General features: G+C 40.5%; 1 protein-coding gene across 3 annotated transcripts in view; it reads right to left on the bottom strand.

Moving 5' to 3' along the window:
• Window positions 1-18,270: 18,270 nt before the first annotated feature.
• Window positions 18,271-25,121, bottom strand: part of LOC120740560 (transcription factor COE3-like) — a 142,759-nt gene continuing 135,908 nt past the window's right edge. For 2 of the 3 annotated variants that reach the window (XM_040043009.1, XM_040043010.1), the window contains exons 15-16: window positions 24,472-24,561; window positions 18,271-22,391 (exon numbers count right to left, since the gene is read on the bottom strand). In XM_040043009.1, coding sequence (XP_039898943.1) covers window positions 22,360-22,391; window positions 24,472-24,561 — 122 coding nt within the window. In that variant the 3' untranslated portion in view covers window positions 18,271-22,359. The remainder of the gene's footprint in view (window positions 22,392-24,471; window positions 24,562-25,121) is intronic. The other variant, XM_040043011.1, reaches the window with a different exon arrangement.

The raw sequence follows: 25,121 nt of genomic DNA, 5'->3' as shown, positions 1-25,121 counted from the left end.
CTCACCTTTATCGGCCTGGGTGATGTTCACTGACACGACTGTTTCTACACCTTTTTGAGACCGTCTCAGGTGAAGTTTACAGGACAAACTTTATTGCTTATTTTCTGCCGAAGACCAGATTAAGACTGTGTTTCTGTTTTCTTTTGCTCATTTCCAGTTGATGAGTTCATTTCTTGGAGAGAAGGAATTTTCCCTGAATCAGTAACGGGCATCTTCATCATCCACCTAAACCACACATTAGCCTTTACGTGAACGTTACCTGTGCTGTTAAGGTAGAAACTCTGTCTGTGTTTTAATGAAGAGGATTTTTTCCCCCAAGTTTTTAAAAGCAGACACAGTGAAATATCATTTGTAATGTTTATGTCAGGCTTAATTTTACATTAATTACTGGATTTGGGTGGATGCGGCGTCATGACCTTTAAGCGGGAGTTTGTTTGGTTACACTTGATAAGATAACGCTGACAGTGGAGCGGGGGAAAAACACAAATAAAAAAAAGAAGAGGGAAAGTAGATCTTTTTAATGTATTTAACAATCGGTCTCTGGTGGACTCATTAGGATGACCAGTTTGACTTATTTTACAGCCACTGGTAATTAGTATCTGCAGGAATTATAGCTATAATCAGCCAAGTTTTCCCTTTGACTTTCTCTCCGTTAGCCATTAACTTTGTGTTATTCTTGCTCCAGGAAGGCGGTCAAATGTGTAAAAAGACAGCAGCCGTAAAACTAATAAAACTGTAGGGTTCCTTCTGGGGAACGTTAATACTTCCAGTGATATGATAATTCTTTTTACTTCAAAGCAGCCATTAAAAAAAGGACAATTTTCACTGCCTCGCTCTGTCTTGATGGAGCCGTGAAGGCCTTGTTGGGTGTGACGGGTATTTGGGGCAGCGGAGCCGACTCGTGTTCGCTCTGCGGGGCTTTAATGTTCTGGATAAATAATCGACGGCACGAGACGGGGAGTCTCTTTGGAGGGAAAAACAAATATTTTAAATTGTTTATTAGAGAAAACAATTTTAGTGATCTTCATCAGGGCGTTATGGGCGACCGTGGCTCAGGGGGTTAGGACTCGCATCTCTAACCGGAAGGTCGCCGGTTCGATCCCAGGGCTCTCTGTCCTGGTCGTTGTGTCCCTGGGCAAGACACTTTACCCTACTTGCCTACTGGTGTTGGCCAGAGGGGCCGATGGCGCGATATGGCAGCCTCGCTTCTGTCAGTCTGCCCCAGGGCAGCTGTGGATACAACTGTAGCTTGCCTCCACCAGTGTATGAATGTGAGAGTGAATGAATAGTGGCATTGTAAAGCGCTTTGGGTGCCTTGAAAAGCGCTATATAAATCCAATCCATTATTATTATTATGTGTTCTTAGGCCTGTTTGTACCTGTTATTATTAATCTGCCTCGACCCAAACAGCCTTCCTATCAGTGGCTGTTTGTGAAGGGGTTCATAAATACGTGTGAGTCGACACAGGTCAGCAGGACATCTGTTAGTAAAACCTCTCTGCGTCTCTTTAAACACTAAACCATTAAACATCCTGCCGTTCAGGTCCCCAAGCAGTCACCTTAAGCTTATTTAAAGGTGATTTTTTTTATTTTCTCAGAGACGCACGGTTCTGTCAGCAGGATGAGATTTGGACAACAGTTCAAAATTCATACAAGAAAAGAATCATGGAAAGATATTTAAGATTGTTGGTGATTTGGTTTGGAGAGCTGGAGATGCTCAGGTCTTCACTGGACAGCTCAGAGTCAGAGAGGCTGACATGGTTCAGATATGTGCAGAGGAGGGCGGGTGGATATACTGGGAAAAGGATGCTGGTTGCATGGATGTAGTGAAGGAGGACATGCGGATGAGCTAACGTCAGGCTACATACTTAAACCTCACCACTGCCAAACTCCTGTGCTCAGTGGTAATGAGGGTGAAAGTCCTCGACAGCTTCTGTCGTGTATTTGTTGACTGGTTAGCAAACTTAAGCCTTTTTCATAGAGAAGGTGAAAGAAAAATGGAGTCAACATGAAGCGACCTCAGCGGTCCTGATGTTTCTGAATGAGAAACAGAGGAAACGCTGGTTCATCTCATTCTCAGGAGAAAACAGCAGCAGGGAGGATTTCCTGGTTTGATGCCGGAGTTGAAGCTTTCGTAGATATTTCAGGATGTCAGTGGGGAAGTTTGGGTTCACGCTGGCACAGTTGGGACCAAATCTGAGGAGGCAGAGAAATGATTTCAGAGTGCAGATTGATGCAGCACTCAGCTGTGTGTCGGCTATTTGCACATCATTGTGTTTTCTGCACCAGTGCACGCTTTGACCAACAGGCGCACTAGTTGTCCTTTTTTTTAAAAAATGAATGAATATATAACAATAACAATAATAATGCAGGTAAAACAGAAATATTCCAGTCAAAATTTCAGGTCATAAATGCACTGCTGCTACTGCTGATAATCTGTGGATTAGCTTGCACGGCATCATACTGAACATCTCAGCAACATTAAAGTTAACGGCAACATTTCCCTCCAGAACCAGTTAAACAAAAACTGTCACGCCACAATGGCCTCATGTACAGGGTGCACGCGGCCTCCTGTGACAGCTGGGATATGCTCCAGCCCCATCCCTCGCCACCATAAACTAGACACGTGGAAGAATATCAGTGGATGGAAAGTACAGACTACTTTTTTTTTCCAATTATGTAATTTTGTTGTTGTTATTGTTGTTATGCTCTGATTATATATGATTTCAGGATGCCCCCCCCCCCCCACACACACACACACACACACACACAGCTGTGCGTGGCCCCTGGGCACTTGCCCACGATGCCCGCTGGACATAAATAACATAAATTTATGAGCTAATACCGCAGTGAAAGGCGGCCGTGTGTCTCTGGTGTGTTTAAAAATGGTTTATCAAAGAAAACAAGTTGCCAGTTTTTCCCTCTTCCTTTAATCCACCTGAGAAAATGGCGATAAAGAACCATCAGCAGGATTTTCTGATGCGTGCTGCAGGTTTTTAAACTGTCCACATTATAGGTGTCAAAACTCATTTTTAATACAGGTTTGACTCTCAAACACCGTTAAAGGTCGAAAATAGAAACTTCTCAGAGTGCTCATCAAGAGACAACAAGACCTGTCTGAACTCATTTCACTGTTGTTGTCTTTTTTTTATATCCTCCTCTTTTTACTGCCCATCTAATGGCTTATTTATTACATTCATTCTTTATACGCCGGCTCCTGTGTGGCCTCATTACGACTATAGCACTGCTTTGGAATTCCAGGATAATTATGAGCTTCATTGTTTTAATAAGAGTCTCGGTCAGCGTGGATCTCTGCTACATCTTCACAGTTCCCAGTGGGAAATATATGAGGGCAGCACCAGCGCTGGACAGATGGAATCAGACGCACTGCAGGTAAATATTTATACGCTGCTGTGTGAGGGAGGATACTTGAATCTCATCAACTGTCTTGTAAAAGTGGTCTGATGTGGTGTAAATCTATGCAGCTGTACGTCCACGGCTTTAATAAGTCTGTGATGCAACTTCAGCTTGTCTGCTATCTCTTAAATCAAAGCAGCACTTTTCCTCTCATCATGAGGTAATGTTTGGAAACTCTGCTCGGGCTGAGCGGCCGACCACAAAACAACACGTCCATTTTCTCTGAGATAACACGGACGTATGACGTATGTGAAATGGATTATGAAGCCGTGGGAATGGATTGCTCAACGTGTGGGCAGACTGACAAAGCTGCTTCGCTCTGAAGGCCCGTTTAAATACCAGCGTGTGTGCAGCATGTAATAAAATAATGGAAAAATTCATAATAAACATGTAAAGTGATCAGTTATTTTTTACAGCTGTTTGCTTTAGCTGCTGGCAGCGTTCGCCTGCAATATCAGCCAGACTTAGCCAACTGTTGACCAAGCGTTAGCCAAATTTTGATAAAGTGAGCCAAAGAAAACGTGAATACGATCGTAGTGTAATACGTACAGCGCCGTCTTCCATGTGTAGGTGAGTTTTGGTACTGTACTGCTTTCTCAAGTCAAACAATGCTAGCTGTGCACCTAATGTACATTTAGTTTGCAACATTTAACAGCCATTAACAGCTAGCGTCACACTGCGTATGTTGACCGACACACAATACAAAATGTTAATGCAGCGAAGACGACCACGTAACACCACAGTGCCCATAACGTTTACTATTACATGCAGCACTTGGAAAAAATCCGCTGCTGTTAGCTAGCTACCTTGCTAGTTAGCACTGGTATCATCTAAGCTCTTAAAACACATGTAATGTTAGTTCTTCATCAGTAACTATCTCACTACTTCTTATTGACAGTAAGCAGGGCAGATGTACATACATTTTACCCATAAACGACTTTATTTTTTGGAATTAAAAACTGTTACTCATTGTATTTGGCCATTAGAATAACTAAATATAATAAATTCTAATAAATAAATATGTTAATTTTTATAATAATGTGTTATGATTGTCTGGTAATTTATGTTTTAAATATTAATATTTTTAACCAAACAGAGACTTAGTAGCTGACACCTCTACATGCTAATAGTCAGAGAAAAACGTGTAAGAAAGCTAATCATTGATAACATCCATACAACTCCTATGAAAACATCTGCACAGGTCACAAATCATCAAAATGTCCCATGCTCAAAATAAACATAAAATTAGAACATTTTGTGAAAAAATACAGTACCTGTTAATGATGATGCCCATCAATGACAAAATGTAATGTCATATATCCAGAAACTAAAAGTCTAACTTTCTGATATTTCCTTTGATATGTTTAGATACATATGTGATTGTATAAATATACATCGAACAAAAATATTCTGGGAGGGCTTGAATCATTGCTGAGTTCAACAAATACTCTGGTGCAGAAAGCATAAATAAGCTGGAAATGACAGCCATCTTGGAAAATTTTAATTAAGTTGGCTAAAGCAGAGGTATTCAATACAAGCATGGTAGAATCGAAGCTTTAGGGTGTTTGTGCAGGTGTGAACACAGTAATTGCAATCGGGTGCGGACCAAATCAACTGCACTGAAACCCTTTGGAAAACATGGTCTCAAATGAATTCCAGAGCCTTTCATTTATGTTGTGAACATGATCTGACCTCGAGCTGAGCCAAATACCAGGTGTACGTTGAATTTGATTCATTCCAGTTTTATTTATATAGCACCAAATCGCAACAACAGTTGCCTCAACGCTTTACAGTAAGGTAAACACCCCACAATAAAACAGAGAAAACCCCAACATCAATAGTTCAGACCAATGAGCAGACTGAACATTCTCACATGTTTGTAGTGATACATTCTGGTTCTCTTGGAGTTCACTTGGATTTTTCTCTGTGTGAAAACAAATCAAACTGCAGGGAAAAGCCAGACCAGACTAAACAAACTGCAGGTGTGAAAACGACCCTAGTCTCTCATGTAAGCTCAGTAAGTTGCTCCTGTTCATCAGAAACGAGGTGTTTGTGCAAACACCACTCCTCTCATGCAGCTACACTTTGCTCCGCCTCCTCCTCCCTGCTCTGCTGTGTTTAGTTGTCCTACAGCCACATGACTCAGCAGCAGAGCCATGCAGGGCATTGTTCAGCCTTTACTTAACATTAACTTAAACATTATTGCTAGCACATTTATAAGGTGTAATTTTCACTTTAAACATTGTTCTTGGCTTACATCGAGTCGTGCTTGTTTAATTTTCATTGGAAAGAGGACAATCAGACAGACAGCTGTTTCATATGTCAACAGTCTTGTACATTAACAACAGTACTCCTACTCTTACTTTAAGTACTGTTTTCCAATGTTATGGTACATCATTAAGTTGTTTTTGTTTTCGGACTATTTTTACATGTGTAAACTCTTCAGGTAAATGACTCTTAAAATTTTCTTTGATGTGTTTAAAACTTTCCTACCCTGTGAACTCTTCTGGTCAGCCTGATGAGGAAGAAAATGTGCTGTGCTCTAAAATCAGTCAGCCTGCCATGCAATCTCCTATTTATGCGATTTAACCTTTAAAATATTGAGATATATCACTCTGCACCTGAACTGTTTTCCCATTTGTGGAGAAAACATGTTGATTTATTTACCCATCATGCTCTGGTTGTAGGCTGAGAGGGCCAAGAGGTTAAAAAATGTGCAGCTATCTGCAGTTCAACCCACTGTTGCATTCTCAAACAGCACTGGGACGCCTCCCTGCTGATGTGGAGAGATGCGTTAAAGGTAATGTACATCTAAACAGCCATGCAGAGCTGCCCAGCAGGCTGTAACCCCGCTGCTTCCTGTGGAGGCTCGGTTTACCATCCTCACTGTGGAAATATGTGGAGAAGTTAGTGAATGATGAGTATTACCACCATATTGTTTTAATCCGGTAGAAGAGTCGTCGTAGAGGAGTGATGAAGGGGAACTGAGTATGCCGCTGGAAGGCTGTACATATAAACATATGTGGTGTAAGAGATGGACGACAGTTTCAGACTCTGACAAGTGAACAATGAAATTATCTACCAAAAAAGTTTCTGTTTGTTGCATGTTCTCACGGGCTGGATCTCAACAGTGACATTCAGAAGTAGTAGTATTATGGAAGTCCCGTTCATATTCTCCTTAGGGATTTTGATTAGGAGTCATAATGTTGTAACCATCCAAAGTAGACGCTGAGAGCTAGAAACCACAAGTTTATACAATGTCAGCCTTGTTTTTAACAAAAATGTGATGTCACAGAAAACTGTGCACACACACACAACACAAACCACCAAATATATTCTGAACCATTATTAATTATCAATAACTTTACCGCGATAATGAAAAAAGAATTTGAGTTGAAAGACGTTCTCTGGGAAATCTGGAATTTGAAATGCATTATGGGATGAGTAGTTCATTCACCTTCTGCTCTTATAAAAGTGTGCATTCGCTGGGTTGCTCTTTAGGAATTATTTTTAACTCATGCAGAGCTATAGTAGTAGATTCAAAGAATACAAATAATGAGCTGGAAATAAGAATAAGGCGATACACAACAGCCTGAGGAGGCACTGGACCGAAGCTCCAGATATTACATATTAAGCTAAAGTCTAGTTTTTATTACTCTTGATTAACTAGATTTAGATTTAGTTTTAATGACCTTGGACAGCACATTTGTCTTTAGTGAAAGAGTCTGAGCCGTTCAGCAGAGTGATCAGGTTCACACAGTTGCAGGTAATTCAGCGTATCATCCACTCATTTATATTAATGGACCATAAAGTACTGGACTCGCTGTTGTTTTGCACATTTCGGCCTCCTTCAGTATGCAGGAGCAAGGAGGAGCGCTTCCTGCTCCTGAATCATCTGCCTCCATCATCACTTCAACCGCCCCAGACGTTGTTTAACATTTGGTACCACTGAGGCTTCACAGAGACGTCAACAGCCCTGTGATGTCAGTGTGTGGCCTGTTTCACCGGCTTCCTAATTCATGGCCTTTTCCATCTCCTGCGCCGGCCGTAAATCTGCCTCGCTACCAGAGCATCTTCATCCACCACTGCTGTGGTACCGCTGTCCAAAACATCTTCCCCCGCTGCTCACTCGCTCTGGGCAGGTGCCAGTGTTTCTGGTCTGCAGAGATCATTAAAGGTATTAGTTACCTCCACCTCCCCCATCCTCATTAAACATGCTGAATCCATTTGTTTAGCAAGCAGCTGAGGGAGAGATGGAGCGCTCGCCCAGGCAGGTTATTGATTTATTAACACTGATTTCGGCCTCTGAGACCGCCCTGATGATGATGATCGCTGCGCTTCAGGAATTTCAATGTAGATGAGGAAGATTTGCCTGCCGTGGAAGAACTTAAATGGTTGGTAATGTGAAGGACGATGGATAAATCAATCAAGTCAAAAGGCCGAATACTTCAGCCTCTGAGTGTACGGAAGCTCGAGAATAGGAAACAAGACTGTTTACAATATTATTAGTGCATTAGACTTAAAGTCACATTTGTCAGTATATGAGCTCAATACAACAACTTTAATCATTTAATAATTTTTATAAATTAAAAACTCATTTTGACACAGTTGTATGAAATTATACAAACTTAAAACTTTTACATGAAGAAATAAATGTTCTCATTTCCAGTCATTTTTTAGATTTAACATATATAACTTTTACTTAAGTTACAATAATAACGGTAATAACAGTAGTTCATGAAGCTTTCATGATCTTTAATCAACTGATTTGTGATTTTGGACACAAATATAATGTTGTTGGGTCTTTACCTTACAATATAAAGTGCCTTGAAGTTACTATTATAAAAAAATTGAACTGAATATTCAGGATTATTTTAAATAAACAGTTTGTCTTTTATAACATTTAAAATCTTAAATCTTTCATAATTTTAAAACATTTTCCTCATAATTATAATTAATGTAGGACTTCCCTATCTGAGCCCGGTTCTGCCGAAGGCTTCTTCCTGTTAAAACTGAGTTTTTTCTCCCACTGTCACCAATGCGCTTGCTCATGGGGGGGGGGTCGTCCAATCGTTGGGGTTTTTCTGTTTTCTCTGTATTACTGTAAGGTGACTTATGGCAACTGATGTTCTGATTTGATGCCATATAAATAAAACTGAATTGAACTTTTACAATGAAACTTTAACTTAACGATTAAGCAGTTTTTAGGAACTTGATCACTAACTATTGTTATGGCCCATCTAGGGGTGGCCAGGCCACAACATAAGGGTGATCCATCCTCGTCAAACCATAAGCAGCCACATCACACAGGTGGTACAGTTTGATAATGATTTATTTACAATATGTTGATTTGTTAGGTTATTTGACACAAAACAAGGAGCTGGTTATAACTTCGAGGTGGCCAAAACAACAAAGAAAAGGAGCCTATCTCGTGGATTTACCGAACTAACCTAACCAAAAGAATCAAACCAAATGACAACAACTTGGCCCCCTAACTAAGAAAAACAGGAGAAAGCTATAATCAAACAAAAAGGCAGTCCACCCCTACGTACTCCTGTATAAGGATTGTATAAGCATTGGGCATGTTGCAAAAAGTCTGCTGGTTGGGATGAGCCCAGGATGAATGAATGGCCGTCTATGGCGATGTCATCATATAACTCATCTCCAGCGAGTTAGGCAATTCGTATGGTCCGTCCTATGGATCCACCACACTGAGATTTGCATATGACACAACATTACAAGGGCAACACTGTAACACTGTAACACTTTACTCGCGTCTAATTAAATTCTGAGATTGTGTTTTAAAACTCCGCTAAATCAGAGCTCATGGCCCCTGTATAGCTTTACTTCTGTTGTTTTCTTATCATTTCAAGGGAATGAAATTGAATTTCATTTAAAAGGCGCTTTATATTGTAAGGTAAAATAAAAGTAAACAATAAAAAAGAAATAGATGTTAAATGGAGCATGTTGGCTAAAAGTTTCACTTGCTTTATCAGGACTATTTTTCACTCTTGGCTAATTTTCCACGTTTTACTTTTTTCCCATTCTTGGCGGGAACGAGCTTCCATAAATCCATCCGTCCATCTGGAGAAGGTGTTTACAGTTTGACTGTCAGGAGAGATGGTAGGACATGAGCGATGAAACGCTATCTGCGCGCTGCATCCACAGATGTTTGTGCGATATTATCTTGGAGGGCTGGAGGTGCCCAGCTGTCTGTGCTGATTTTCTCTCCTCTGTTTCAGTCCAAGCTCTCAGATATGTTTTATGATGAATCTACATATTTCCTCTCTCCGGGGGGACACACATTATTGGGAAGCACTCGATCTCTGCCTCCATTTCCTGTCGGCTCTAATAGCTTCCAGGTGAGAGGTGTTCCTCAGCCCTCGCCTGGGAATGCTTATTAAAACTGTTTTCCTATTGATACAGTTGGTTTGATACTTACCAGATTTGACAAAGTAAAGATCTCATGTTTGGCGTAATATTACAAGGGAAACATAAGTGAGTTATTTGGCCTCGACATGCTGGAAACGTAACGTTGTTAAAGCGCAGGCCCTGAAACCTGAACCGGGGTCCGGCCGCTGCATTTGGTTTTCATTATTTTTTTGCTTCAAATATTTAACAATAGCACCCAGGGATTAAGTCATGGAGCAGGTTGCAGCCAAGCCAAACATCCTGCCTTCTCCAGAAAAATGAAGACAGATGAAGAAGGGAAGCAGGTGTAAAGTGTACTCTAGTGCTTCGCCGTTTTGTCCTCTCAAAGAGGTGTTGTGCACTTTTAAAAGCCTGCCCTCTGAAAACATCTCGCTGAGCTCCGAACGGGAGGAGGAGGAAACGAAAGCAGAAGTTCAAGGCTTTTTCTATATTCCTGCACATACCTGGGAACTGTTAAAGGACCTGATGGTTTGGAGGGGAAGTGGTCCACGCTTGCCTCTGCATTTATTAGGCTGGCTTCCTGCAGAATAAATGCAGAGGCTGGGGGCCGGCTGGATGGAGGTAAATGAGGTGGATTTATTCGTCTGGGTGGTTCTGGGTCATAGTGACACGCTTCGTGGTTACAGTGCAGGTGACTGATCAGTACAAATACAGGAAGGGTTAATTTTAGCAGGGAGCGCTGTTCCACAGTGAGTCTCTGTGAGCTGAACAATTATCGACTCCCAGGGATGAAAATGAAGCCAACACTGAAGCACCAAAGCTGCGGTTCCTCTAACGTCCACAAGAGGCGCCAGCAGTGAGTCCGTCAACCAGTAATCCAAATATAGTCACTGCTGTCTGCTTCTAAATGACAGACACCAACGGGTTCATTTTAAATGTAGAAAGAGTAGAGGGAACATTTTGGTGATGGTTTTTGCTTCTTTATTAAAGATACAGTAGAACCCCGACTTACGAAATTAATTTGTTCCAGAGGGTCTTTCGTAAGTCAAAATTTTCACAAGTTGAAGCACCTTTTTCCATCGCCTTTTGAGTGAGGCGATGCTGGCTGAAGACGAAGTTCTTGGTGGAGGAGGAGGTGGCGGAGGTTGAAGAAAGCATACATATGCATGCATACATACGTACGTGTACATGTACATAACATTATGGAATTTAATTTAATTTCTTTTTAAATTTTCTATCTTATCTATTTCGTTACTCGGGCATTTTGCTGTACCACGGGCAGAAATATTGCCGTTAAGTGCCTTCGTAACTTGAATTTTTCATTAAATGGGGTCTTCGTAAGCCGGGGTTCCACTGTACTTGTTATTGATCGTTTTTTTAGCTTTTATTGGGACTGCTGGTAACAAAGAGTAGTGATGGATACAAGTAAAGTGCCGCTTCAGCTAAATCTGATAGAAGTTTGTTGACGGCTACGTGGTGTGATAAGTGCTCATGTAATGATTGTGTTTTGGTCCGAGCATCTCCCGGGGCTGTTCCAACTCTTTATTGTAATTATTCACGTAATTACAATAAAGAGTTGTAATGATTGTAATTATTTGGCCCGGTCACTATCGGGTCAAGTAAGATTTCTGTGTGAGGATCAGAATCTATTCATAGCGATAAATCCCGACAGCACAGCAACAACTATGCTGACTATCCTCGTACTGTGGATGGATCTTCTCAGACATTCTCTTGGCTGAAGTTTTGGTCCTTTTTCTTCCTCTGTATGATGTTGTTTGTCTCTGCCCGTTGGGGATCCTCAACACTTTTACTGAGAACACTATGACCTTCGTCCCTGTCAACTAACCTAACGTCTCTAACTCTAATTTCTAACTTGGCTAAACCTCATAAGTTCTTTTTCATAGGTGCCTGGACTTCATTGTAACAGCTGGGATAGCAGCCACACTGATCATTTTATTGGAGCAGAAAGAATTCAGACTATTTTAACTCTCACTGGTGCCTCAGAGTTTGTTTGGTTTTGGTAACTGATGGAGCGTTCGGACTCAGAAATGGTTAATGAAGTCGGACTTAACAAGCCGACAGTCTTGTTAACTGCTGCTGTCCCGTGTGCAACGGTGAATGAAATTTCCACCAACAAAAAAAACAGTATGAGGAAAATTTTCCACCCTCCACCTTCATAATGTCCACCATGAAATGTCTCTGAAGCCGGCTACGAAGCATTTATTTTTTGACTGACAGATTCACTTAAGCTGTGAAAGCAACAGTTTGGACCTGACGTACACTGAGAATGATCCAGTAACACCTGTCACAGAGTGTATGTGTGTGTGTGTTTGCAGCAGATGTGATGATCAGCCGGTGTAAAAACATTTTTATTATAAACTGTGAAAGAAAACTGCAACATTTGCTGATTAATTCTCCAGAAATAATAAGCTTGCTGCTGCTGAAGCGAGGCTGGGAGCTGACACACAGTCAGAGATGTTTAAATCACCTGACTCAACCTGATCAGACCGCTGCAGCAGTGACCGAGTGTTCAATGAACAACACATGGTTTTGATGGACCTCTGTCAGGTTTTCGGGTCTGATTCCCAGAAACCTAACTGGCGAGCGCAAACCTTTGGACGGGTGATTTACTCACCTCGTCCTCCAGGTTTGAGCCCAGTTGGCGAGGGTTCTGGTGTCATCACCAAGGCCGGGGCCTGGGGCTCTTCCTGTGTGAGATGACTTACAGCCGTCCTGTCAGTCCTGACCGCTGCGTTACAATAACATGAGGAAAACCTGGACCTCAACATGACATCACCACGTCGCAGGAAATGGTCTAATTCTTTAGCGTTTAGGAGAGCAGATGTACGGAGAGCAGCAGTGACATAATGTCACTTAACTCCACGGCTCGCCCAAACCAAACACACCTGCACCACCTCCTCCTCCTTGACTAATTGAAAAGTATTTCAGCTATTTATGAAGTCAAAACATCAGCAGCTCGGAGCTGTGAAGGACTCTGGGTGAACCTCTGTGTCCGGCAGCAGACTCTGATCAGTGCATCAGCCTTTATACCAGCAGTGCTCAAACTGTGGGCGGGTTAAAAATATTTTTTTCCTCTTTGGGGAAAATTAACAAGCCTCAGTAAACGCTATTGCACTGACCTTTAAGTGAAGTTTAACTGAGATGAGTGATAAAAGATTCGGGTGGAGGGTGTTGGACTGTTTTTGGCTTTTAAAGTGATGCATGCCAGAAAAAGTTTAATAAAGCACAAGTAAATCTGAAGCAGCAGTGACTTAAAAAAGCAGCTGTTATTAACGACACCTGTGGCCGTTAATGTGAACTATTGCTCAAACTGCGTGTATGTCTCATCTCCATTTTGGCCAATGCTAGCTAACTGCTCGTCTGTACGTCATGTATTTTATCCAGCTGAGTACTACTGCATACCTGAGTATCAGTGTACATACTGAAGCAATGATACTAATGTCAAATATATGTTTTGTAGCAGGTACAGCTAGCTAAGTACATATTAGTTATCAAGGATCACAATAGGTAAGCTAGCTTAGTAAGCTAGCTAACTAGCATTTATACTGACATTTAATTTAGATAGTTATGTCATTGTAACTTGACTAGCCTGAATACGGTGATGATTAGTTAATGTTTGCTGATGATGTTACTTAAAGCTAGTGAATGAATAATATGATCTTTTTTTCTTTTTATACAACATAGCTAATAGATAGCTAGCTAATCTAAAGAAAAAAAAGATCCCTTAAACCAAATAATCCCACAAAAAGAATCCAGTGCCACATATTCAGATATTAACTTTGTGTTAATACAGACACATTTTAGATGTCTGTGGGCCAATGTTTTGTGAGTTGACGAATGCTTTTGAGTAAGTGGGTCCAAAATTTGTGGACAGAGAAATTGCAAACATGCTGTTGCGTTTTTCAGTGTATTTTCTGTTCTCTGAGCACAATAAGATGAGTGCGATTTAATTACATTATATTTAACAGAAACATCCAAAACTGGGAAACTCGCACCCAAATGATCTAGACGGATAACTGGCCGAGTCAGACAAAAAAAACATATGAAGGATTTTGGGTTTAATGCCACAGCTTTGTTCTGCCTTCATCTGTTCTTTCTGTAGTGGAAGTAAACTTAATTTTCTCAGTGAATGTGTTCAGAAGTCCTGACTGAGCGTTTCTGATCAACATATCCATCAAAATGTGTCCAAAGCTCTTACAGCTTGGCATTCAAGTCTGGCAGCTGTTGCTTGGTGTTTGGCCAGCGATGTGCGGACTCAGGGAGGTCAGGGTTTTTCTTGGGGTGCCTCGGGCACCACTTTTCACCAATGAGCTCTGTGTATTAAGCTCTCATCAATGCTGACGCCGGAGATAAAGTTAATAGTCCCTGTAACAGAGCCTCAGCAGGCTTCCACCACCCCCTGCACTGCTCTGATATAGGACTGTTCTGGTCCCCCATGAAGGAAAGCAGATGTCCTGTTCGGGAATGTGGGCCTGATAAACCCACCGCCAGCCTTCAAACTTTAAAATCACCAATCGCTCTGTGAGGAACATTTCTTTTTTGGGTTTCCTTTGACCGTCAAGAGACAGACAGAGAGGCCGAGAGGCTGTCGTTTCTGGTGTGTTATCATCTATTGTTAGTGGGTCCCTGGACTCAGCTGACTTTTTGAATTTGATTTGATTTTCTTAGTAACGTTTATGGTTGGGACGTTTACTCCCTGAGAATGGGTTTACTAATTCATACCACAGAAAAAGTAACAGTGTCAGAGATTACCATCATACAGAGAAAGAAAGGGTGCAAAGATATGTTGAGGAGGAGCAGTATGATGTGAGGAATACGTAACATTTGATAAAGATCCAGAAACACTACATTTTTATCTGCAGGCACCAGACTGTGATACCTGTGGCTGTAAAAAGACTTCAGCACTATAGAAGTATATGGGAAAACAGCTGTGTTAGCCTCTGTGAACATTTACTGCTCAGGTTACAGTCACAGTCCCTCATTTTGGGTCATATGGCTCTTTTGAAAAGTACAACTTTTTCAAACGCTGTTTTAGATTAACTTAAAAATGAGCTTTTTTTTAAAAAAAAAAAAAACAACTCCTTTTAGATTTTTAGAAACTTGCTGCCTTTACGTTTGGATAAGAAGGTATCAGACTGTGTTTTATATTTGTAGGCTTCTGATCGTCCAGCATTGCCACGTGTTGCTTTGGCATGTTCATGATAGTAGTAATGATTTCTTTGACCTGTATTTTTTTTTAAGGTGGAACGATTGTACAGTGTGTTTAAAACAGTTGGGTGCACAAGTTTGGATTTATTTTTGATTTTCTCTAATTCAGAAAGGTTAAAATGTACACATACAGATTTAAATTTAATTTGACCCACTCTTCTTGGCAGTATTGGTAGAGTTCATTTAAAATGGTTGGTTCAGCCCATGTTTGGTTTAATAGGGTTGAGGTCAGCACTTTGGGACTTTTGGGAGGTAGAAGCTTCATGGAGTCATTTCTAAATAACTGCAGATTCAGCAGTTTAAGCAATGATATGTAAGTATACCTTATTTGAATATGTCACCACTCTGCTAAGGCCTCGAAGAAGTCCTAAACTGTTACCTTCAGATGAAAGGAAATTGGTTAGGAAGTCCAGGAACAACCCAGGAACCACTAGAGCTCAAGCCTGCCATCAACACCAGTGTCACTGTCCACAGTTGCCATGGACTAAGAGGTTCCAACCAAGAAAGAAGGCACTGCGACAAAATCAACACCCTCAAAGCTCAGTTGAAATTTGCAGTGGCCTACATGGACAAGCCAAATGCTTTCTGGAGAAAAGGTTGATGGTCGAGAAGACAAAGATTGTTCCTGAAGACAAAATAACTTTGGGAAACTCACCATCTTGGTTTTTTGAAATCAGATGTAATGGGGTGACAGAAACTGAGGAGGACTGCTCGCTTATTAGCGAGCACAAGTCAGTTAAATCACAAGTTAATTAAAAAATACTCTGCATGTCCCCTTTCAGTCTAATTGGACCATAATTTACAAAAGGAATGTCATGTTGTCTTCACTAACATTTTAAACTAGGGAATTAGGCTATAAATTCATCAACAATGTTTATTCCTGAGGTTCTGCATCAAGTGAGCAGCAGGAAACTTTCCTTCTATAATCAGACTTGTTTTTGCAATCAGAATAGTCATTGGGATTGGCCTAAAACCACATTGAACTTTTAATATTGTTGTTATGACGCTCCATCAGGACCTTTGATGTGTCAACTGTTCAAAAAGATGTGTAGAATTTTTCTAGAGTGTAGAATCTGCCTCTGTAAAAGCCAAGCCACAGTGCACAGGGTTCTCTTGCGTGTAGGAATCATGATTTACTTCTTTTGTCCTGTGGTTTTTACGGTCGGGACAAAACCCAAATGACCTACCGCACATCATTTGGGAACGACTGGCTATGTGTACTTTTATTCTGTGTATGAAACCACTTGGTTAGGTTGGGTTTTATCTTTGATGCTGAAGCATCAAACTCCTGCAGCTTTTCGTGGAAACAGATGAAAGCACAATAAAAACTGCATAATTAATTTTAGGACTGGACCTGTAGCTTCAGGGCCCGAGTAAATCTCTGAGGGCGCATTTCCAGAAGGACTCCTGACTGTCGACAGAAACCTCCTGAATCATGCCGTCCATACAAACCTTCACTTCATCCTCGGTCGTATTTCTCTTTTTATCCCGGCTGATGTTTTTACCTGCTGCACGGTTCTTTCTCTGACTGCTTTGGCTCCGAGCTGCGGTGATTGATTCGCATCAGTTCAACTCAAAACGTCAATCAGAGCTCCGTGTTCATCATTCCCCGCCGACAGTTTCATCATTAACCAAAGTCTTTGGAGGCCGTTTGGAGAGTATTCCTGCTGGAAGAAAACTTTTGGTGATGTGCGTGTGTATTTTTCTTTTTTTCCAAGCTGATTTCAGTGGATATAGCTGCTCTGGAGATTTTTTTCCTGTCAATATCTACCTGAGTTACTTACCTGAGTTTTAATGAGAGATAAAATCTGCTTGGGCATGACTTTCTGTCCCCTCTCTTCTATCGTTCTTTAATGCACTAATGTCATCGTGTATGTACAATATATATCTTGAAAAGCTTTAAGCGGACAGGGAGCTTGAGGGTCCTGCACAGTATCTTAGCTGTTCCTACGAACTCCCTGTGGTATGCTGTCCAGCAGATCACTGTCTGTGGCTCTTCTGAGGGTACTTCAGCACACTGTTACAGTTTCTAACAAGAAAATGCGGTGCGGTTACTATTTTTCAACACACTGACGGTAGAAGCTGTCTTGGAGTGACACAAATAATTTGTGTGGCACCTTATTTGATGCAGAACTCCTGATTGGTCTGTAAATAGTTTGAAATGGTTATAAAAAACAAAAAAAACCTTGACTGCATTTTTAGGTAAATAGCTGCATATAACTTTGTTGTTTGCAAAACTTTTGCATAGGTTTTTTAAAATTGGCAGTTTATATTTGCATTTCCAGCTATGAAAACGAATTGTTAAACATGTTTGTGGTCGTTACTTTTTTTACTCAGATTTCATGTTTTGTGTCAGATTTTAGATCAATTGTGTTAATACACTATGTCAATTTTTTTTTTTTAAACTGTAGATTCAGACATCAAAAGACTTACTTTTAAAAAAAAAGGTCTATCTTATTTAAGATTTAACTAATACATTAAACTTGGTCCCCAATCTTGGGTGGGCTGCCCCCCCTTCTCTACTTGGGTTACTCAGAATCAGAATCAGAAAGATTTTATTTATCCCCAAGGGGCAATGAACATAAAAGGGGCCATTAAAATTAACATGCCAAGAAGTAGCCCACTTCAAATCAGTGCCTGGTTCCTCAACACCTGACCTTGTTGATCTCTCTCACTCATGTCAGCTTGGTCTAGCCCAGGACCCTTACTGGATGCAGACACCCCAGTATGTGTATGTGTGTGTGAGATAGACGCAGTTAATTTCTCATTAAATAACAAATGTGACTATTCCAAATCTTTAGATTTTTCTTAAATTTGTCTTACCTGTTTTAAATGATGTTGCTGTAAAAACGTCCAACTTGCAAAGCAGTGCTGCTGGACTCCAGAATATGTGCTGTCTTAAAAGTTTTAATAAAAAGAAATCAAGGTTTTTATATTTCTAATATATATTTTTCATAATTATTTATAATAAAAGTATATACGTTTGTTTGTTTGTTTGTTTTTTAATAAAAAAACAACTCCTGTTTTTAAATCTATCTGATGTGAATTAACACGTCTGCTTTCTCTGTCTTGAACAGTTTCATTTGCAATTTGAAAACTTTTAATTTTGATTAAATCATTTTGAGAGCAGATCCAGGTTCTTCGTGAAGTGTGTAAACATTAACTCTTTACTGGTACTTGTGTGTGCTGCCTCCATAATTAGTTTCCCCCCCCCCCCCTTTTCTTATTTGAACATCAGCGTAAGTTTGAGAGCTTCGAGCCAAATGTAATCTTTATTAGATTGTTTCTGTACAAAAAGCACTGGATCACAGAGAAAAAAACCAAACAAACCAAAAAACAGAAGACATGCATTTATTTACAGCATGGCCAGAGACAGAAAAAGAAAAAACCTGGGGGTGACACCCCTGTTTGTATCCTAAAGACAACTAATTAAACATTGTGCTTTGATATACTTTGATGATATATTTAATATTTCACAAAAATGCAGTGCCTCTGCCCTCTTTCACATTGAAGTAAAACATAAAAAAGTCTATTTTTCAGTTTAAAACCCAGACGGTGGGAAGCGAGCTCGCTGCGACTGACAAAAAGAGAAAGAAAAGCTGCGAGCTGTTGGAGGGGACTGATCAGGGAGGTTGGCTCTGCAGGCTGGGCTTCATTAGTATCACTGATAAAGGGTCTTTCCCAAAGACGCTGAACAGATACCACCAAAAAGCTAACGTGACAGCATCCGGGTGACACTGTGCAGAAACTGCTGGATTTGCATAAAGTCAGATGTTTAATCATTTGGACTTCAGATTCCTGCATCAACTCTGCTTTTAACATTCAAAGAAATACAAATAAAATTTGTGTAAGTCTGAAGGTTCAGGTAGGTTCAAGCAGTTTGAAAAAAAATGTTTCTTCTACCATCCTTAAACTACGCAAACACACCGAAAAGGAAAAACTGGAGAGCTTTACAGTTTTTATTACTTTATTCCGAGAACTTGTTAAATGTAAAGACAAATCGTGTCTCTGTAAAATAAGATGCAGTATTTAAACAATATGAAACTGATTTTATTTTTTTCAACTTTGTTTTTGGTGTAAATTTGTAATGCTAATTTTATAATCGTAATACAAGCCGATAGATATCAAATTTATGCTCCTTCTAGTCACATGATCATGGAAGAAAAGTCACACTGTCAGTGTTTTGAATTGGGGAAAAAAATGTCGTAAATTTGAAATTTTTTCGTTTATCACAATCCAAAGATTCCAGATCTTTATGCCAAATTATTCATCTCACAGTCTCCTGGATCTCTCTGAAATATTCCCCAGATTGAATCTACTGATTCATGCTGAAGAACCTTATTTTTCTCCTTTGTTCACTGACACGAAGACAGTTATATCTAACATGTTGTGTTCACGTACACAAAGTGACATTTTTCCAGATTTAAGTATGTATTTGACATAAGCCTTTTCCTCGATAGAAGTTTACGTTCTTTGGTATTTCCTTTACACTTTAGTTGTATTTTAATACATTTTACTAAACAAATAATAATCTAAAAATGGGGGCCACATTTTCAAAGCCCCCATCCAAAACTTGCATGTTTATGCGAATGAATTAACTTCAAAGTCATATTTGCTGTAAACACAAACGTGATATTTCATGTCCATATTCTCCAAAAAGTAAGAATTTTTTCAGCAATTTCACTTTTTGCCATGAGACCAAGCTGAATTTTCAGTGTTTTGATCACATTTGACACAAAGATCTCGTAGTTCTACTTTTCTATTGGGGTAATTTCTTGTAGTTAACAGATGTTAAATCACAAAACGACTCCAGTCTCCAGTTTTTCTTCTCTTTGGTGAAGGAATAAACTTCTACACTTTGTAATTTGGCAGTTTTAACACTTCTCAGCCATCAGTATCTGACGGTTAACTTCTACAGTTGAGCATCTTTTGTATATTTCAGGGGGAAACCTGAGGAACAAAGACATCAAATCAAGAAAGCAAACAAAAGTAACCTTTGATAATTGCTGTGGAACCAAAACTTTGTCGGAAAAAAGAAAGACTTTGTTTTTAAGCGTGGTCGGTCGTAAGGCATCAAACTCAAGTCTTGGTTCTTTACATTTTTTTGAACTTTTGCCACAGCAGCGCGGGCGATGAGCTTGCATTTCAGTACAGGAGAGCAGTTGCATAAGTAAATGATCCAGATTGTGTGCAACGACGAGAACAGCACCATCGGCAACAACACCAACATCGATGGACGTTTCCTTGAGATCGGTGACCCTAAAAAACTTGGTTTGAAACTCTTCGCCGTGTTTTGAAACCGTACAGTCAATATCAGCAAAAAAAATCCAACACAAAGACGAGGGTCAGGTCGAATATTCAGATGGATAAAATGCTGACTTCTAAACACCAAACCGCCCCCCTCAAAAAACGAGTGCTGGGATATTATGACATTATAAGTCTCTGAGATATAAAAATTTCACATGACGAGGATTTTTGCCATTTCAGGATGGCAGGAGAAAAAAAAACATATTGGTGCATATCGCTCTAGCTTTCATCTTTTTTCTTTTTTTTTCCACTTTTAGCTTTTTTCTTTTTTGCTAAGATACATTGCTCTTATTAAGTGCCCCAACAAAAAAAAAATAGTGCATTAAGAAATAACCATGATTATACATTTCACAATAATACACAAAAGACGAGAAGAACCAGGGGAAACAAACGATGCTGTTTACAAAAAGTTAAATATCGGAAAAGCGTTTTTATACAAAAGTGATGAAAGCGTCGTTTTACGTCCTGCTTTCAAAAACAGGGTGACCGTGTCGTGAGTTTTTTTTTGTTTTGTTTTACAAAAGGGTTAATTCTTCCCACTTGTTCACTCTTTTTACAATATCTAAAAGGTATTAAGACATCAAATGTGTTTACATATATATTTGAGACTATCATTCAGGCCTAAATCACAAAAGAACTCCCCAAAACATACTTTATAAATACATATAAAATAAGCACAATCAGAAGAATAACAAGAAAATCTGGTACCTAAATGTGATTAAAACTGCTGCAAGCTTTTTCTGGTTAAAATCTACCACTCGACACACCCGCAAAACAGAACTATTGTACTGGATTTCAAAATGAGACATCCAAAAGAAAAGAAAAAGAAAAGCTGAAAACGCTGGGCTGCCTCGACGTGTTACGGACAAATGTTAGTGGAACATTTGCTCGTCTCTCTTCGGCAGGATGCTTCATTCTTTCCTTAGCTTACAAAATTACTGCACTTTCCTCCTTTTTAGATTATGAGACACAAACATTGTTAAAAGCTATGGTACAGAAAGTAAAACGCGCTGAGACGTGAGATTCATCGGGGGGCTTTAAGGACTCTGGTCCTGGGGGAGGGGCTTGTTGGGGGTTTCTGATTGAAAACCGTCTGACGGTTCTTCCAAGTTTGAAAAATGATTACTTCCTGATTTCCGGACTCGGTCCGACTCAGGGTCAGTGTCCACCGAGAGCTTTTGTTCTAGTGAGAACCAATCAGATCTGCAGCTGAAAACAGAGAAGCTCTTTTCTGCTTTTCTTTATATTTTAAAAATATTTTTATATTGTGTTGACCAAAGTTTTAGATGAGGTAGGGTTACTGTTTACTGGCAAATTACCCGCTAATTTGTTTAGATTAGCTAAAAAGCACTTGGTGCTGCCCCTCTGTAGGCTTCCAAAAGACAGCCAATCAGAAGAAAAGTAAGCTTTTCGGGGAGGGGGTCAAACTGAGCTGCCTGGATAACATTACAAGGATTTTTTAGCTAAAAATTAACAGAGATTTGGTGATTTTTATTTATTATTTTTTTACAGTAATCACCAGCATTTTCAGTTTGAACAAAGCGAGGTATTTGAAGATGTCACCATCCACTCGGCTGATTTTTTTTTTTTCACGATATGATGATTAGCTTAGAACAGATGCTCCCAGTGGACACGCCTACTTCCTGTCTCACAGTGGTTCGAACTGATCTGAGATCTGTTCAGCCTCCACAGACTTCTCAAGTCAAAGTAACCTGTTTAATATCTCAGCACAACATGCAGTACTGCAGACACCTTTCATCCACCCACAGTTCACGCTGAGCGAGCGCTGCCTCCGCCCGCAGCCACTGCAGACGTTTCCTGTTCCGGGTTCGTAAACGCCTGCCGGTGGTGTCTGCAACGGCTGCAGGAAGAAGCGACGTCCTCGGCTGATGGTGACTGAATTGTTGAAGTTCTTCGGGTTCGGACTCTGGGTCAGACGGGTCGGTCTAAAGGATGATGGGAAGGACGTTGTTGTGGCGTTTCAGGCTGGGGGAGGGTTGTGGGGAGTCTGACGGTACCTGGCTGAGAGTCCTCCTCACATGGGGGGCACGATGAGACCTGCCATGGCTGAAACAACACAAAATGAGTCAGATCTCATGTTTCGTGATGCTCGCTGAGCATTTCAGGCTACGTCCACGCATACACTGGATTTTTCAGTTTGATTGGAAAAATGTCTCCATCTGTCGTGAAAATGCAAAGCGCTGCCCAACTGCAGAGGTGGGAAGTAACAAAGTACAAATACTTCGTTAATGTACTTAAGTAGAATTTCCAGCTATCTGTACTTTACCTGTGTAGTTTTTTTCTTTTACTCCCTACATTTATAAACAGATACCTGTGCTTTCTTCCTCACATTTTCAAAACAAGCTTTTGAGCGTTTTTATTTCACGTCACTGCTGCCTTCCCAACATCAAACCAATTTGAGCCTAAACAGAAACACATGAGAGTCACTCCTGTTCGTTTATTAATCACCAGGAGATGTTGCATAAAAACAGACGATAGAAGCAAAACTGTTTCTCCTTGTTTTGAGAGCTAACTTCACTCAGAGATGGAGAAAGATAAAAAAGGCAGGACAGGAGAGGAAGGCGAGAGCTTAGATTTAAAGAAAGGACTGCTCATTTAAAGCTCACAAGTAAGTCCTCATATTTTTAAATCACATATTGGGTCTGTACATGTGATATTATGTTGTTTCATATTGTGAGACATGCAAAACAAACTGAGGGAGACTGTTATTTAAAGGCTGCATGAAAATCCTCTGCAGGTTAGTGCAGGATAAACAGGTTAGTTTGTTGTACTGTGATGGATTTAAATCAGAAAATCGATTCAAGCTCTGAATAGAAATTATTGTGAGTTATGAATCTTTCCCCCACGCTGAGCCATTACAGACAGTTTTAGGGTTGCTCCACCTGCTGAATCCACTTTAACCCCTGACTGTCGCCCTCTACAATGTAGCAACAGGACACAGAGCTATGTTTGGTTTCCTTATTTTTCTCTTCATGTTCTGCTGATGTGATTCAAGCTGAGAATATTCGTGAGAATTAAAATGTTTGAATGAAATAAAGTCTGTACTCCCATCTACTGACATTATGTTATTATTATGTTAAAACAGCACAAGGTTCAATTAGCTTTCCACAAATATAGAAACGTCCTCCAAAGAGTTACTTTTTACTCTGAGTACATTTCAGAGCCGCTACTTTTTTACTTTTACTGGAGTACTTTTTAACACTAGTATCTTTTTTTCTACTTAAGTACAGACTATCTTTACGTTTGCCACTTCTGCCTAACTGTGAAGAAATGTTAGCCAATCAAAAACCCACAAACATGGCGCACAGTTTGATATCAAAACAGGAGATAAAGGTGCACGCTGTTGATGCTGTGAGGCGAATTCAAAATTCGGATGCAGCCTCAGTTTTTCTAAAATTCTACTTTACTGTACTTTAACATAACAATGTTTTATCATGAAAGTTTTTTACTGTTCAAGCTGCCCACTCAGAAATATTTAAAACGTCTTGGTGATTATAACTGTGGATATTACAAGACCTAAAATATGTTTTTTCATGAAGAGTGAAAAAAACCTCCAGTTTTAAATAAAAACGCCTTCCTGAGAGGCACATCGAAAAGATTTAAGATACGTCTCGTGTAAACAGATCTCTGGAATAATTAGGGTTCATTTAACACACTCGCACAAAATATGCATTTGCTGTTAAAGTCTTTCTGTGAAGCGCTGAAAGGTTAAATAAAATCAGTTAAATGCCTGCGTTGTAAAAATATTTGGATAAAGCTGAGAGATGATGTTGAAATAAAGACAGATCTACGACGGATTCTTGGACTTCACTGAGCCAAATAAAAGCTAAAGAATAGGACTCGGTTATGGGGGAAAATACTTTGCAGGGTGAAATTTGCAGCGGTATTAACTATAAAAGAAAAATGCTCAAGTTTAAGGTCCAAATTCCCCAAAATGCCAGAAGTTATGGATCAACTTTGACCTCCAAGTATGTGAAAGCAGGAATCAACACGCAACACAGAAAGAGTCCTTCTCATACAGCGGCGCCGCGTGGACATCCACCTGCGTGTCCTGATGGGACACGAGCAGGAGGACAGCAGGGGGCGGGGGTGCTGACAGGCGGGACGGGGGGGGTGGGATGCTCACCCTGGAGGTTGCTGCCATTGGTGGTGGTGCAGGTGGGGGGCGGGGAGGTCTGTGGCCGCACGACAGGGGCGAAGGCGCTCTTCTGTTTGACTGCAGAAACCATATGGACAGGAGAGAATGAATAAGGGCCTATGGGAGTAGACGAAGAGGAGGAGGAGGTGAGGAAGACAAGGGAAGGAGGAGTAGGAAGGTGTGGGGAGGGGGTCCTACAGAAGGAGGACGTGACGGTAACGAGCAGGCAGACAGACAGGAGGTGAGCGATCGGACGGAGATGAGGCGAATCATGCAGGGAGGAGGAGGAGGATGATGAAGAGGAGGGTGAGGAGGAGGAAGAATGGGTCCCTGCCTCAGATCGGGCCGAGGTCTGCAGGAACAAACATGCTCCGAGCACAAACAGCTGCACATCTGGCAAAGTTGATCCATAACTTGAAGGACTTGTTTGGAATAAACCAACCTGAGAGCAGCAGCAGCAGCTTCATCCGCGCACGCTGCACAGGTGTGTGTGTGTGTGTGTGTGTGTGTGTGTGTGTGTGTGTGTGTGTGTGTGTGTGTGAGAAGGCAGGTGTCTAACATCATGCGGTAAATTGACTTTTTTCCTTTTTAATAAATCACCCACTCATTTACTCTTCGTGTGTCTTTAGGCGAACAGC

The sequence above is a fragment of the Simochromis diagramma genome, unplaced genomic scaffold (assembly GCF_900408965.1).
Source record: "Simochromis diagramma unplaced genomic scaffold, fSimDia1.1 OVJJ01000433.1, whole genome shotgun sequence".
In the NCBI taxonomy this organism is placed as follows: Eukaryota; Metazoa; Chordata; class Actinopteri; order Cichliformes; family Cichlidae; genus Simochromis; species Simochromis diagramma.
The sequence above is the reverse complement of the archived record's forward strand: the minus strand, read 5'-3'. Positions and strand labels throughout refer to the sequence as shown.